Raw genomic sequence first — 15,947 nt, 5'->3', positions numbered from 1 at the left:
GTCAGCCTCCCCGCGGCCCCCCCACCTCAGCCCCAAGGCCCCCCGAGGGGTCTCAGGTCTCGGTGCTTCTCTGTCCCGTGTCTGAACAGGACTGTCGGCGGCCAAGCCGGACGTGATCTCCCGGCTGGAGCAAGGAGAGGCCCCGTGGATCCCCGAGGGCCCGGGCCTGGCCGGCGGCCTTCCAGGTGAGTGTCCTCTGCGGGAACCCTCTGTGGAGCCTGTGGCCGAGCCGCTCCGGGTGTCCCGTTGCCCAGAAGAAGATGCCGAGTGCCCGAGGCAGGCCTTGAGCCGGGGAGCCTGACCCGCATCCGGCCCGAGCGGCTGGGCTCTCCCCTCAGGCTCTCCTCCCGGGGCCTCTTCGCTAAGGGGGAGCCGATGCCGGCAGCCCCTGCCCGCGGCCTCAGGGGGACCCGGGGAGGCGGCCTGGGAAAGGCCTCCAGTCCTCCGGGACGAGCTCGTGCCTCCCCTCCACCTCCCGCCTGCCTGAGACTCCCCGACAGCCCCTCCTGCGGTCGTTGGCATTCCTCAGGGCGGGAATGGGGTTCGCGTTCCCCGTGTACCCCCCTTTTTGGCCAGTGGCCGTCACACGGGAAGGGCCCGATATTGGGCAGCAGAGGAAGCCCGTCCCCGACCCTCGTGCCGCCTCCTGGGCAGCCGCTCGCTGGGCCTCCCCCCAGGCACCCAGCAGGCCCAGGAGCCCCAGCGCGGGCCAGAGCCAGCCTCGGCCGCTGCCTCGCCTCCTGCCTCCGCGTCCTGGCCTGTAAGACGACGGTCCGATGCTCGCGGCTCTGGCCCTGGGCTCCGGGGGCCCTGGCAGTCAGAGTCCTCTCAGGCCTTTGGCCAGCAGCGCCCGCCGGCTCTGGGCATCCCGGTCAGGAGGGGCTTTGCGGGGGCTCCTTGAGGAGGTGGAGGCTGAACGGCGCAGAGCCTGCAGGGCCGGGCAGGCCAAGGAGGGACAGAAAAGAGGTGGCCTCAGAGGGCAGCTCCGGCCCCCCGCAGTCATGGGGGAGGGCCAACGGCGCCAGGGCGAAGGCCATGCCGGGAAGCGCCCGCAGCAGGAATAGAGAAGCTGCCGCCGAGGGGCCTCGGGCCTCCCTGCTATCCCCCAGAGAGGGGGGTCACCGGGGAACCCCCCGGCACAGCCGATGAGCCTGGAGAAGGACGAGGCGGCGCCTTGTGGGCCTCTCGTGGAGGTCGGGGGGCGGCGGCTGAACCAGCCAGAGACGCCATGACTGGGGAGGGGGCCGAGAGGGGGCCTCGTAAGAGGGGACGAGATAGTCAAGGTTTGGTCGCCAGAAATCAGGTTACCTCAATTCCAAATTAAGATAGACCCAAGTCAGGATGGCTTTTATGGAAGTTTATTCACAATTAGGAAGGTTGAAGGTAGGGAAATAGAGAGAAACTGTGGCCCGGACCAGAGGCCCAGACCAGGTAGAATTCAGAGGCCCAGCAGAGGGCACAGAGGCTAATAAACAAGGCTTCTAGCCACGAGGCCTCCTCCAAGAAGAGAGGCCAGAGAGGCCTCCCTGAGGCTGGAGCCTCCAGAAACGCCCAGGAAGGGAAGCCGTCTGAGGTCCCACCAGAGATCCTTCCACACCAAGTTCAAGCGCCAGCCTATTTAAAAGAGCAGCTTCATCACTCCCTGCATCCACCTCCAGTTTCACGGGGACAAATGGCAGCCTCAGCCCTGTTTCGGGGTGCCCAGGGGGCCACCCCTTGTTCTTGATTTGTCACTCACTATCACGTGGGGGTCACAGAGCTCCTCCTCCCCACTTAATTCTAACTTGGGGGGGTGACATCATTGCTGGTGGCTAAGTCTGACAATGAATGGGGGGAGCTGATTCCACTTACACAGCCTCCCAAAGAGGAGGCTCCTAAGGGAGAAAGCGAGGGGGGCAGTGAAACCCCAGAAGGAGACTGAGGGCAGGAATACATGAAAAAGCGATCCGTGAGGCCAGAGTGCGTGGCGAGGGCTCGTCGCTAGGGATTCCGTTTTCTAAATAGAGGCAGGAAGGAAGGCTCGTCCAAGAGGGCTGGAAGGGAAAAGGCCTCCATCTGGTCGCGTGGCCCGTGGCTGCCCCCGGGGAGCGTCCCTCCGGGGTCTCCGCTGCAGGGAGAGGCCCCTCCAGGCGGCCTCACTAACCCTCCAGGCTTCTGCCTTTGCAGACTTCCCCGGCGCAGCCCCGCCACAGCCTCTCTCCGACCTCAGCCTCGAGGACCCCGGGACCTTCTCCGCCTGGAGCGCGCCTCCGTCGTGCCCGGCCTCTCCTCTCCTGGGTGAGTTCCTCCCGAGGCCCCTCCTCTGGGGAAGGCTCCAGGCTGGCCAGCCTCCGTAGCACGGCACACAGTGCCCGGCACCGGGAACCATGAAGCCCCTTTATTGGCAAGCCCGAGCCTCGCCTTGCTTGGGGAAGCAGCCAGGGTGGGGCCTGGCTGGGATAGGAAAGGGAAATAGGCCTCCCTCAGGCTGCTCCCCTCCTGGCCTGGGGCTGCCCAAAGGACAGAGGCCGCCCCGAGAGCGTCGGCCATCACGCTGGTGGGGGCCGCTATTCGGCAGGGCCTCTAGTCCTCTGACCAGTGAAGGCCAAGGCCGCCTCTGGTTCTTTTAAGGAGCTGCGAGCCATCCCCCGTGGCGAGGCACTGTGGCCGCCCTTCTCTAAGTGGGCCAGAAGGCCATCCCTAAGCCCGCAGGCCGTGCTCTCACCCAGAGGCCAGCTTTGGCCTCCCCAGGCCTGGAGGTCCGGGTCTCCAGTCCGATGATACTAGCCCAGGGGACGAGGAGGCTCAGCGACGGCTGTCTGGCCGGGAGCCTGGCCGATGGCTTTATGCTCCTCCTCCGTGTGCTTTGGGGATCACTAAGTTTACCGCTTTCTCGGGTGGAACTTCACCAGAATAGCATCAGATGTTGAACTACTGTGCTCAGCGCCCGCCCCACCCCGACCACCATTCAGGCCTGGTTTTCTGCCCAAACAGGCCCCCCAGGGATGAGGAGAAAAGCCCCCCCCATGTGTCGTGCCAAGAACACGCCTCCCTCTAAAAGCACTGTTGGTAAAGGAATAGGACTGATGGTCCGCCTGCCAAGGTATTGATAAAATTGTATCAGGACATCCAGAGCCAAAACATGAGGCTTTTTCTTCCCTGCCCAAACTTAGTCCATCTCCGAGGGCCTCTGAGCTCTCCAAGTCTGAAGGACCATTAAGATGAGCCCACTTACTGTGGGAATTTCTGGCAGACATGAGATGCCTTGTGATACTGTGGACCAAGTTGTAGAGATGGAGGAAGACAAATCCTGGGGGCGAATTTTGCCCCTGATGCTTTTTAGCAGATGGACGATGAGCAAATTAATTTTTCTGAGCCTCAGTTTCCTCTTCTTTATTATGGGGATAGAGATACGTATTATACAGGGTTGTTGTGAGGCACAAATGAGAAAATAGGAATAAAGTGTCTTGTAAACTCTAACGCACCATTTAAAAAAAAAAAAGATGAGTCCGCTTAGGGTGAGGGCCAGAGTTCCCAAGACCAAAGGGGCACAAGAAGCCATAGACTCAAGTCACTGCACTTAGAAGTGGGGGAAGTTGGCCCCAAATATATAAAGGGCCTATGACATACCAGCAACTAGGTTGCTATTATAACAGGAGATACTTCATCATCGTTTCCTTTCTATATTAGAAGAACTCAAAATTATATGATAAAATAGAATTAGAAAAGGAAATAAGTAGAATGAACTGCCTGTGCTGAGCTCTAAAGGAAATTAATTCAGCAACATAAAGTCAGATTCGATCGAAGAACACAAACTTGTGGGGAAAGCCCCCCAAAATGTAGCACAAAGTGGTGGGAAAGGATGTACATGGCAATTGGCCCAAAATGGCTGGAGAGAGAGTTGATGGCTCTTCAGAGAGAAAAGAGACGAGAGAGCTTTGGGTGCAGCAGGGGCAACAGAATATATTGACATTTATAAATATCTTTCAGATTGGGAGACAAATCATGAAACCAAGGAGTCAATTCAGGAGCTGAATGTTCCAGTGGAAGAGCCATCTCAGGAAAAACTCACGAAGGATGATGATTCTTGTTTCTTGAAGTTACAAGAGGCTTGGGATTGTGTTGGCAGTTTAAAGAGGAAGACGAATAATGAAGTAAAACATTCTCAGCAAGTGAAACTGTCCCCAAAGAAGCATTCTAATAAATTGAGATGGCATGAATATAACTATTGCAGAAGCTTCAATCTGGCACCAGTAGGTTTTCCACAACAAAAAGCAGGAAAGAACCCCAGTAATTGTTATACACAAGGAAAGAACTTCAGAGTGTGTTCAGATGTAAAAATACGCAATACAGTGTGTTCAGATAAGATGTTCTATAAATTTAATGAGGGTGAGGAGAAACTTTGTGAATATAATGACTATTGGAAGGCCTTCAAGAACAAATCAGAACTTACTCCATATCAGGCAGTGAATATTGGTGAGAAATCTTACAAATGTAGTGACTGTGAAAAGGCCTTCAGGTACAGGTCAGAGCTTTCTCAACATCAGACGATTCATACTGGTGAAAAGCCTTATGAATGTAATGTGTGTGGGAAGGCCTTCCGCCTAAAAGCACAACTGAAGCAACATCAAAAAATTCATACTGGTGAAAGACCTTTTAAATGTGATGAATGTGGAAAAGCCTTCATTCAAAGCCAAAATCTTAAGCAACATTATAGAATTCACACTGGAGAGAAACCTTATGAATGTAATGAATGTGGAAAGGCCTTCACCCAGAGGATAGGACTGATTCAGCATCAGAGGATACATAGTGGGGAGAAACCTTATCAGTGTAATCAGTGTGGGAAGGCTTTCCGCCTGAGAGGAAAACTCAGTCAACATCAAACAATTCATACTGGTGAGAAACCATTCAAGTGTGAGGAATGTGGGAAGGCTTTCATACAAAGCCAAAATCTTAAACAACATCATAGAACTCATACTGGAGAGAAGCCTTATGAATGTAATCAGTGTGAGAAAACCTTTAGCCGGAGAATAGGGCTTTATCAACATCAGAAAATTCATGGTAGTGAGCCATGTTATAAGTGTCATGAATGTGGGAAGACTTTCAGGTACTTGACAGAACTTACTTATCATCAGAAAATTCATGCTGATGAGAAACCTTACGACTATAATGCATGTGGACAGGCCTTCAGTGAGAGAAAACAATTTATTTTACATTATCCACTTCATAATGGAGACAAGCCTTATGAATGTAATGAATGCGGAAAGGCCTTCGGCCAGAAGAAAGAGCTTAATAGACATTATACAATTCATACAGGAGAGAAACCATATGAATGTAATGAATGTGGAAAGGCCTTCCGCCAAAGAATGGGACTTACTCGACATCAGACGATTCATACTGGCGAGAAGCCCTATGAATGTAATGAATGTGGGAAGGCCTTCAGTCAGAAGATTGGGCTTAGTCGACATCAGACAGTTCATACCGGTGAGAAACCTTATAAATGTAGCGAATGTGGGAAAGCCTTCCGCTTGAGTGCATTGCTTACTGCTCATAAGAATATTCATACAGGTGAGAAACCATATGAATGTAACGAATGTGGGAAAGCTTTCCGACTGAGAGCACTACTGACTACACATAAGAATATTCATACTGGAGAGAAACCTTATGAATGTAATGAATGTGGGAAATTCTTCCGCTTGAGAGCATTGCTAACTGCACACAAGAATATTCATACTGGAGAGAAACCATATGAATGTAATGAATGTGGGAAAACCTTCCGTCAGAAGACAGGACTAACACAACATCAGACAATTCACACTGGAGAGAAACCTTATGAATGTAATGGATGTGGGAAATCCTTCCGCCAGAGGATAGGACTTACTCAGCATCAGACAATTCATACTGGAGAGAAACCTTATGGATGTAATGAGTGTGGCAAGGCCTTCCGCCTGAGAGCAGAGCTCACTCAGCATCAGACAATTCACACTGGTGAGAAACCTTATGAGTGTAATGAGTGTGGGAAGACCTTCCGCCAAAAAGCGGGACTTACTCAACATCAGAGAATTCATACTGGAGAGAAACCATATAAATGTAATGAATGTGGGAAGGCCTTCAGCAGGCGGGTAGCACTTACACAACATCAGACAGTTCATACTGGTGAAAAACCTTATGAATGTAATGAATGTGGGAAAGCCTTTAGCCAAAGGATAGCCCTGACTAAACATCAAACAATTCATACTGGTGAGAAACCTTACGAATGCAGTGAATGTGGGAAGGCCTTCCGCCTGAGAGCACAGCTTACCCAACATCAGAGAATTCATGCTGGTGAGAAATTTTATGGATATAATGATTGAGGAAAGTATATTTCCAAAGCAAATAACAACTATTTATACTGTAAGGGGAGAGGGATGTCAATTGAATCAGTCAATCATCCTATTTACCCCACCTTGCTTAAAATAGTAACAATATAATCCTTTAACCCTGATACTTTTGTCAGTTGAGAGCATCTCTATGAAGTCAATCCAGCATTAAATTAGTTGCCAAAAGTCCTTTATCAATTTGGGAGGAATGAAAATCATTGGACTAAATTAAATGATGCCTAATAGGAAGTTTATTTGAATTGGCAAGTCATGGCCTATGGGTTTTGAATAAAATACCAAGCCGATTCTGAAGCTGGGATTCTAGTTTTAGACCATCATACTTAGGGAAGCTGCTCTGGCCAAGACCCTGAGAGAAAATGGCATTTTCTCTTTTCCTCACCATTAACCCAAGAAAGACCTTATGAACTTCTGAAAGGCTGAAGGTTTTATGACTTTTCACCAGTTCCCTAACAAGATTCCTGGAACATCAATGACTGACAACATCTACATCAGAGACAAGACTAAACTAGACACATGAGAAAAGAGCTTCAGGGCTCTACAAGGAGCCTGAGGGAAACTTCATCAGGCCCCCCGTAAAGGATAGGAAAGGACTTGTAGCAAATAGGAGCTGTAAGTTACTGTTTTGCCATATGTGTTTTTTAAGCTCGAGCCCACTTTCCCCTGAACTTTGCATTTGTGGGAAATTGTGTCCTCAGTTTGGGCAAGTACTTGTACCAACTGTTCTTACTATATACCACTTTCATAAATAGCCCTTTCTAAAAGCTAATTAAGTATGACTAGCATAATTTATATCATGTTAATCAATAGAGAAATAAGCCAGTGAAGACTCATGAACAATAGTACTAGAGCCTCCTAACTCTTCATCATTATTGTTGTAACTCTGAGGGATTAAAGAATAACCAGTAATCTTTGGGTGATGCACCCTGCTGGTAGAGATGACAGGATCTGTGCCATGAGTATTAAAAGAAAAAGCTGTATATAAGGAATGTGGGAATCTCTTCCATCAGAGCACAGGCCTACTGAAAATCAGATCATCCTATTGAAGAAGAACATTATGAATATAACAAACAGAAGGATTTCAGAATGATAGTCCTTTAATGAAAATTAGACTCTTGAAATTTTAAATGAAGAAAATTCATGTCTACTTTCACTGTGACTAGGCCAAACATTTTCCCCTTTTGCTTTCTGTCATTTCTTTTTTTTTTTCTTAAACTTTTACCTTCCATCTTAGAATCAATATTGTCGATTGGTTCCAAGGCAGAAGATTGGTAAGAGCTAGGGAAGGGGAGGTGTGAGATTAAATGACTTCCCCAGTGTCACAGCTAGGAAATGTCTGAGGTAAAATTTGAACTCAGGACCTCTCATCTCTAAGACTGGCTCTCTATATACTGACCTACCTAGCTGCCCCACCCCCACCATTCATTCTTAATCATATATTACTTAAATACTTAATTTGAGAAAATTGAAGCAATAAAGCAGCCTTCCACTCTCTAAATGCCGCTCACAAAAATTCTGAGAATTCTCATCTTTCTAATTACCACAGAATTGTTAAAACCTAATTTTTGAAAAATATCATTTCTCTTGTGCCTTTATTCTAATCCCCTCCTTCCTAACTCCAGCAGTCACCCTCATCTTTAATATAGCATTAATTGATTCCTCTCTTAGCTAGCTCTTTCTCACCTCCCTATGAGTAAGTTACTCAATTCATTAAATACCATCTTTCCACTCACCCAGGTTCACAGCCTTGGAATCTTACTCAACTTCTCTCTTCTTCATACCATATTTCATCATTTGCCACTTCTGGTGGATCTTTCCTCTATTTCATCTCTCCTTTCTATCTCCTCTTTACCTTCACAACCTTGCTGGCCTAGTCCAAGGGCCTCATCATATTTCCTGGACTATTACAGCAACCTCTTATATTAATTTCTGTCTTCCACTCTACAGTCTTTCCTCTCCATAACTATTAAACTTTGTAAAGAACAGATCTGATCCTGATATTCTCTTCCTTAAAAACCTTCAGTGTTTTCTTATTGCCTCCAGGATAAAACTCCACGACTTGGCATTTGACATCTCATTTCAGCCTATCCAGCCTAATTTTACATTATTCCCCTTCATATGCTAAAGAGTCAAATCGGATCTATTTGTGGTGAACTGATTTTGACTTTATACCTTCCATCTCTAGGTTTTTGCATAGTCTCATCCCCATGCCTTGAATTGACTCCTCCTTCCCTTTGTTTTTTTTCCAGTTGTTTCATTTGCCACCCCTAAAGACAAAGGGTCCTAACTTTTTTGCTAATTTGGACTCCTTTGAAAGAATTAAAACCTATGGATCCCTTCCTAGAATAATGTTTTTAAATGCATAAAATAAAAGATCACCAAGGAAACCAATTATATTGAATAAGATGTATTTTTTCCCCACTGAAGTTCATGAAATCTACATATGGTGGACCCCATATTAAAAAATCCCTGGCCCAAAGGAAGTTTTTCCTAAATTCCATATCTTCTAGAATCTTCATTTACTTATGTATGTAAGTGTTGTATAGAATGTGAGTTCCTTCTTTGAATTTTGTCTTTAAATTACTAGTACCCAGTAGTGTCTGGCTTACAAGTGATGCTTATTAAATATCTATTGAATAGAATAGATTTGTTGAAGTATTGAAATATGACTAATCTCCTTTTCCTTTGTTGAGTCTCCATTCATCCTTTCCACATATACACAACACACCTCATTTTCATGTATATTCAAGGCTCCCAGTTTACTGACTTACCCAATCAATGTAGTTTTATAACTTCCTCCATCAGTTTTCGGCAGGATAGGAACAGTGAATAAGAATGAAATAACAGTGAATTTCATTTCCATTTGGCAAGTCATGAATAGTGATTAAGCAAGAGGGCAAAGGATTCACTGAGGACACTGGAATTTAAATCCAAAGTCAAGACTGTGAAGATAGGAAAATCAGATGAGCAAGAAAATGAGTGGAATGACCATAGGACATGATGGAGATAAAGAGCAGTGTTAGTTGGAATGAGGCAAACAAAACGAATGGGAGTTCTTACAGTGAAGGTGTTTAATCTCATACTTATCACTGGAGTTTGATGGGGTGAAACCCATGACTGGAATGGGGCCTTGTATGTGGGTATTCCTATTTGAAAGAAACCAGTAAAATGGTTAACTTCTTGTTTATACTGTGTTAAGAAAATGTCCACAGGAGGAAATCCAGGAACCAGAAGAGAAAAGTGTAGTGGAGAGAATTTGGGGGAAGAACACTGACAAATGGAAGCCATTGAAGTCAACATGATCTGAACAGAGGAAATTGATGGGGAAATTAAGTTATCTAGAATCTGTTGAAACTGTTGAAGCAGAACAGATTATAATTTTGCAATTTACCTTAATAATTTCATCTATAATAGGTGGGCGAACTGGTGAGGAGAAAAACTGATCAGAATCTCATTCTAACAGGAAGGTACTTCCAGTTGCTTGAGTACGTGTGAACTTTGTGACAAAGTTGAGTTAGTTCTTAGAATTTGTGATAGAGCAGTAGTGTCAAACTCAAATAGAAACAGGGATCACTAACTCATACATAAGGATCCCTGTGGACCTCGTATTGACTTAGAAAATCTTACGTGAGCATTTTCTATGTTCTCTAATGTTTCTGTGTTCTTAAATATTTCCGAATTCTGTTTTAATCTGATTCTAGATAAACTCTTTTGACACCTCTGTGAGACACAAGAGGAAAATAAGTTAATTTTTTGTTTCCATCATGTCTGTCTCTTCATGATCCCATTTTTGGGGGTGGGTTGTTTGCCATTTCCTTCTCTAACTCATTTTACAAATGAGGAAATCAAGACAAACAGTTGAGTGACTTACCCAACGTCATATAAGTAGTAAGTGTCTGAGGCCAAATTTGAACTCAAAAAGATGAATCTTTCTAACTTCATGCTTGGTTCTATTTTACCATTTAGCTGCCCTAGTTTACAATTAAAGCCTTGCTATATGCTAGACACTGGGCTAAGTGTTGGTGTAAGAATTAAATTTAAGAGACTGGTTCTTAGAATTTGTAATTTTATTAAATCAAAGGACTAGGAGAAAAGATAGGAAAATAGGAGAAATACACATTTAACTTACTGATACATTAGCTTGCTAAATCTATTGCCCCCATCTACTTACCCCAATACTCAGGAGAGTAGTCACCAGGAAACAGGGAAGTCCAGACCCTGTGCCCCACACCTGCCTCCATTTATCAAGCCTATTCTCACATGTGATGTCTCGGGAGCCAACCATGGTTTTCTCATTTATCTGGGCCACCTAGAATGCAGTGCCTGGGAAATCACTCTGCTGTCTCACAATATTCTTGGCTGCCTTGCTCCATTTTCCTGGCTGTTGTTCTGCTCTCATAACTAAATTTATCCAGTGATTTCCCTGACCTCACTTCCAGGCTCTTGCCAGGAAACTCACACCAGGTACACATAATGAAAAGAGAGGAGGCAAAATTTTCTTTTGCACAGTTGGCAATAAAAAGAAAGGCAAAAAAGCAGTCCCTACTCTCTACTTAGGGAGAAACATGCAAGCAACTGTGTGAAACAAGATAAAGTTGGAAAATAACCAGAAAGAAGGTATTAGCATTAATGGGGCTACAATGTCAAATGTAAAGATGTTACATGGCTGAGAGGAAAAGCTGCCATCCAGATAACTGTCAGGAGTGTAAAGACTCTGAAAGGCCAAGTGAAATAAGATGAATTTTAATAGTGATAAATTTAAAGTTCTACACTTGGGTCTTAAAAAATGACATTGGCAAGTATAAAATGGGTAGGCATAAGGAACTAACAGTTTCTTTGAAGAAGCACCTGGGATTTTTAAAATTAAATTTGATTTTTAGTTCCAAATTCTCTCTTTCCTCACTCCACCTTCACCACCCACTGAGAAGGTAAGAACAAAACTCATCACAAATATGGATAATCTTGCGAAACAAATTCCTGCATTAGACATGACTGAAAGAAAAAAGAAAATTGGCACTCTGAGTCTGTCAGTTTTCTATCTGGAAGTGGATATGAATCTTGTGGAATTATGATTAGTGATGTTAATCAGAATTCCTAAATCTTTTCTAGTTGATTGCCTTTACAATATTGTTCTGGTTGTATGCATTGTTCTGGTTCTGCTCACTTCACTTTTTCTCAGTCCTTACAAGTCTTTCTGGATTATTCTGAAACCATCCTTTTTTCAAGGATGTCTTGTAAACAATATATTGTTTGATTCTGGTTTCTGATCTATTCTGCTATCCTCTTCCATTTTACGGGTGAATTCATCCCATTCACCCTTATGATTGCTAACTATATTTCCCTCCATCCAATTATTCTCTTACACTTTTTGGTCTCCCCCCCCCCCCCATCTCCTCTTTAAGAATTGTTTTGCTTCTGACTATTGCCTCCCTTAATCTACCTTCCCTCTTATTTTCCTCCTTTTTCCTTAACTTCTTTCTCTCCTATTTCCTTGTTGGTTAAGATGAATTTCTATACCCATATGTGTGAGTGAGGTTCAAATGTTGCTAGTTCACCTCCCCAGTCCATTGTATAAACTCCTTGTGCACCCCATTTATGTGAGACAATTATCCCCATTCTTCCTCTTTTCCCCACCATTTGTACATTCCTCTTTCTCACCCTCCTATTCTTCTTTTGAGATCATCCAAACGCAATAGAAAAGTCACACAACAGTTATATGTATCATCTCCCTTTATATGATTGTAAAGTTATATTTCACATAGTTCTCTAGGATTTTTCACTCGTGTTAACATTTTTGTACTTTTCCTGACTCCTGTATTTTTCTGTCACATTTTCTACTCAGTTCTGGACTTCTTATCAAAAATGTTTGACATTTATTTCATTAAAGATATTTTTTTTCCTCTTATAGAATTATAATTATAGAATTATACTCAGTTATGATAGGGAGAGTATTATTAGTTATAAGCTTAGATTCTTTGCCTTCTGAAATATCATATTCCAAGTTAAAGGAATATTATATTCCTTTAGAGTGATGGCTCTTCAATCTTGTGTGATCCTGACTGTGGCTTATCAGTAGAGGACTTGAATTCTTTCTTTTGGGTCACTTGCAATATTTTTGCCTTGACCTGGGAGCTCTGAATTTTGGTTGTAATATGCCTGGAAATTTTGATTTAGGGGTTTCTTTCAGCAGGTGATTGGAAGATCCTTTCAATTTCTACTTTTCCCTTTGATTCTGTGTTTATTAACTGACTGATTCTTAGATACATGGGTAGTTTTCACTCATGATTTCTTGAAATATGTTTGGCTCTTGCATGACTTTCAGGACAACTAGTTCTTAAACTACCTCTCCTCAATTGTTTCCTAGTTCAGCTTTTTAAAAAAATAATAATGATGATAAGTATATAGTACCTTGTATATGCCAGGCATTGTACTAAGTGCTTTGCAAATATCTCATTTTATCTTCACAGTAATCCTGGGAGGCAGGCTAATATTATTCTCATTTTATAGCCTTTTTCCCTATGAAATATTTCACATTTTCTTCTCTTTTTTCCAGACTTTGGACTTTGTTTTATTATTTTTTTTATTTCTTTTTATTTTTTAAAACCTTAACTTCTGTGTATTGGTTCCTTGGTGGAAGAGTGGTAAGGGTGGGAAATGGGGGTCAAGGGACTTGCCCAGGGTCACAAAACTGGTGTTTTATTATTTCTTGATGACTCATCACTTTCCAATTGACCAATTCTAATTTCGAAAAAGTTATTTTCTTCAGTTAAGTTTTGTACCTTTTTTTTCTAAGCTGTTAATATTTTTTATAGTTTTCTATAATATTTTCTATAGTTTTCACTTGGTTTTAAAATTAATTTCTTTAAGATCTTTTAAAAACTTTAAATTCTAGGAATTCTTGTTGAACTTGTATTAAAGCTGCATTTTTCTTTGAGATGTAGATTTTACTGATAGATATTTTTGTGTCATTCTTTTCTGGGTCATGAGCTTCTCTGTTACCATAGTATCTCTATAGTGAGGTTGTTTTTTCATTTGCCCATTCTTCTAGCCTATTTTATGATTTTGTACTTTAGTGCAGGACTTTTTCCCTTCTGGTTTCAGTAGTGGCCCGAGCATCTTGTCTTTTTATTCTTTCTACTAATTTCCCAGCTTGGACTGGGAGTCTGCAAGCTTTCAGTGCTCCCAAAATTGAGGTTTGCCCTCCTGCTTTGAGCTCTGGGAGTTTCTGACCCAGGGCTTAGGTTTGGTGAGAGTTTCAATAAACTGCTTTTGGACTTCGTCACTGTTAGCAATCTGAGAAACTGCAGGTTCAGAGCCACTAAATTTCATCTCCTTTTTGGCTTGGGATGCCTGCCTTGGTTATTCCTCCGTAGGATTAGATGCTGGGCTATAAGCGAGAACTGAGTCCCTTTTCCTCTGCTCTTGGGATCAGTCCCGCAGCCATGTTTCTGGAGCTTGTTCCTTGTTCTACGTGACGGCTCCTCTCCCTGGGATCTGTGACCAGGAACTAGATGGTGGGCAATAGAACTTTCAGATGGCCCCATTCCTTGGCTCGGAAATACTTCATTCCGTAGTTCAGGGATCCCGTGGCATCTCTTTCTTTCTGTAGGCGCTTCTGGCCAGAAGCCGTCCCCATTTCTGGCTCCCTGCCCTGCCCGGATGGGAGAAAATGCCTGGGCCTTTCTGGTCTTCCCGATCAGATTCACACGGATACGTTTTTGTATCGTTTTGGAGAATAGGCAGGTTCCGTGGCTTCTCCTCTGCCCTCTTGGCTGCCCTCTGCCTGCTGGTATTAGAGAAGAGCCGAGGTGACGGTCTTGAGTTTGACGTGTGGTCTGGGACTTCGTCCGGAGCTGCTCAGAACGTTGTAAGGACACCGAGGTAACAAGCTGCTCCTCCAGTTCTGGGGGTCCCTGCTAGCATCACCAGAGAGAGACAAGTTGGGGGGCATCCGCTGGCAGAGGACGCTGAAGGCCTTTGAGGTTGTGCTCAAAGATACTGAAGGAAGTCATTACGCGCCTTCTTCACACGTTGGCCAACGGTCTGGCTTCTCCCAAGTACTTCTCTCGGGCCCACGTCCCCACGTCGTGCACATGGAGACCAGGCAGAACTCGGGACTCCACACTTGGAATCTTGGGAAAGTCACTCACCGCTGACTCTCGGCTTCCTCACCTGTAAAACGGAGCACATGGTCCTCTGTGAGCTGCGAGAGCCGTCTGGCTCGTGAACCGAGAATGCTAAACCCCCAGAAGAGTTTGGAATCGTGTCTGGGCAGGACAGAGCGACTTTGCCCATTCTAAGAAGTCTTGAGTACAAAGGTCAGACCTAAAAACAATCATCTTGCGTCGGTCAGGAAGATGCTCTGAACAAAGCAGAACTAGAGCGAGCTCGCCATGATGGCCTTTCCTGTTTAATGCCGTGCTAGAAATGTTCGCCACAGCAAGAAACACAAAAGAAACTGGGGGACCAGAACAGGCAATGAGGCTCTTTGCAGAGGCTCGGAGGTCGTACTTGGATAATGGGCTAAAAAACCAATAGAAATCATGAACAGGGGGCAGCTGGGAAGCTCAGTGGACGGAGCACCAGGCCTAAAGATGGGAGTCCTGGGTTCTAATCCGGCCTCACACACTTCCCAGTTGTGTGGGTTCTAAGGCAGAAAGTTAAAAAATGAACCATTTTAGCCAAGTCACAGGATACAAAATAAACCACGTGAATCCTCCGCATTTCTACTGGCCACCAACAAAGTCTAACAGCAAGAGACAGAAAAGGGAATTCCAGTCAGGATCACTCCACAATATAAGACACTTGGGGTGCACCTGCCAAAACCAGCGGCAGCTGTAGGAGCGGATCACAGAGACCCAAACCTAAATTAACGGACCTATTCAGTGAATTCGAATCAAACGACACAAATCCCATTTTATGGAACTAAGCGAACCGGCCATCCGGAAGGAGAACGGGAGCGTCTGAGGGGTGTCGAAGGCCGCCGCCCGGTTCTTGGCTCCGAGGCCGGCCTGGGCCAGGAAGTCCCTCTTCGTCAGAGCGGATGGAGGAGAAGACGGAGCCGTCCTGCGCGGAGGGGTTTGGGCGAAGCAGCGGAGCAGGAGGAATCCGGAGTCCGGCAGCGCCCGAGGAGTGGCCAGGGCCGAGGCCTCCCCGGAGGAGGGCGCCGGGAAAGGCGTCTCCGTCTCCTCCGAGGGACCAAATGGGCGGCCAAACGGAAGCAGAGCCACGAGGGAACAAGGCCCGAGAGCTTCTCTCTGGCCACGGCTGGATGCCGGAGCCCACAGGGGGAGGCCGTGGGGAGCTGCTGGAAGGGGCCACCGAAGCCCTTGGCGTGGTAAGAGAGGCACGTAGACACGCCCCGCCCCCACCCCCACCCCACCCCCGCGGGTCCCGCCCTGGCCTGAGGAATGAGAATGGGGGGGCGGAATCGCGGCATCCCGGAGCCGCTGTCTGGTCCTCGCTCTCCGTGGCTGTCGGAGCACCCCTGGGGGCCCGTCCTGCGTGCCCATCCCCAGGACGGACAGGGAGCCGATGAAGGGAAAAGCGCCCCGGAACGTTCTCGGAAGCGCCGAAGCTCAGGCCGTGCCA

At 45.8% G+C, this 15,947-nt stretch overlaps 1 protein-coding gene across 1 annotated transcript in view; it reads left to right on the top strand.

The window, feature by feature from the left end:
* LOC123230551 (zinc finger protein 184-like) overlaps positions 1–14,241 on the top strand; it is a 25,958-nt gene extending 11,717 nt beyond the window's left edge. Inside the window, exons 4-7 of the mRNA XM_044656683.1 lie at positions 90–185; positions 2,167–2,277; positions 3,970–4,269; positions 14,096–14,241. Coding sequence (XP_044512618.1) covers positions 90–185; positions 2,167–2,277; positions 3,970–4,269; positions 14,096–14,241 — 653 coding nt within the window. The remainder of the gene's footprint in view (positions 1–89; positions 186–2,166; positions 2,278–3,969; positions 4,270–14,095) is intronic.
* The last annotated feature ends 1,706 nt before the right edge of the window (positions 14,242–15,947 follow it).

The sequence above is a fragment of the Gracilinanus agilis genome, chromosome 1 (genome assembly GCF_016433145.1).
Source record: "Gracilinanus agilis isolate LMUSP501 chromosome 1, AgileGrace, whole genome shotgun sequence".
Classification (NCBI taxonomy): Eukaryota; Metazoa; Chordata; class Mammalia; order Didelphimorphia; family Didelphidae; genus Gracilinanus; species Gracilinanus agilis.
This window is presented reverse-complemented; position numbering and strand designations above follow the sequence as displayed.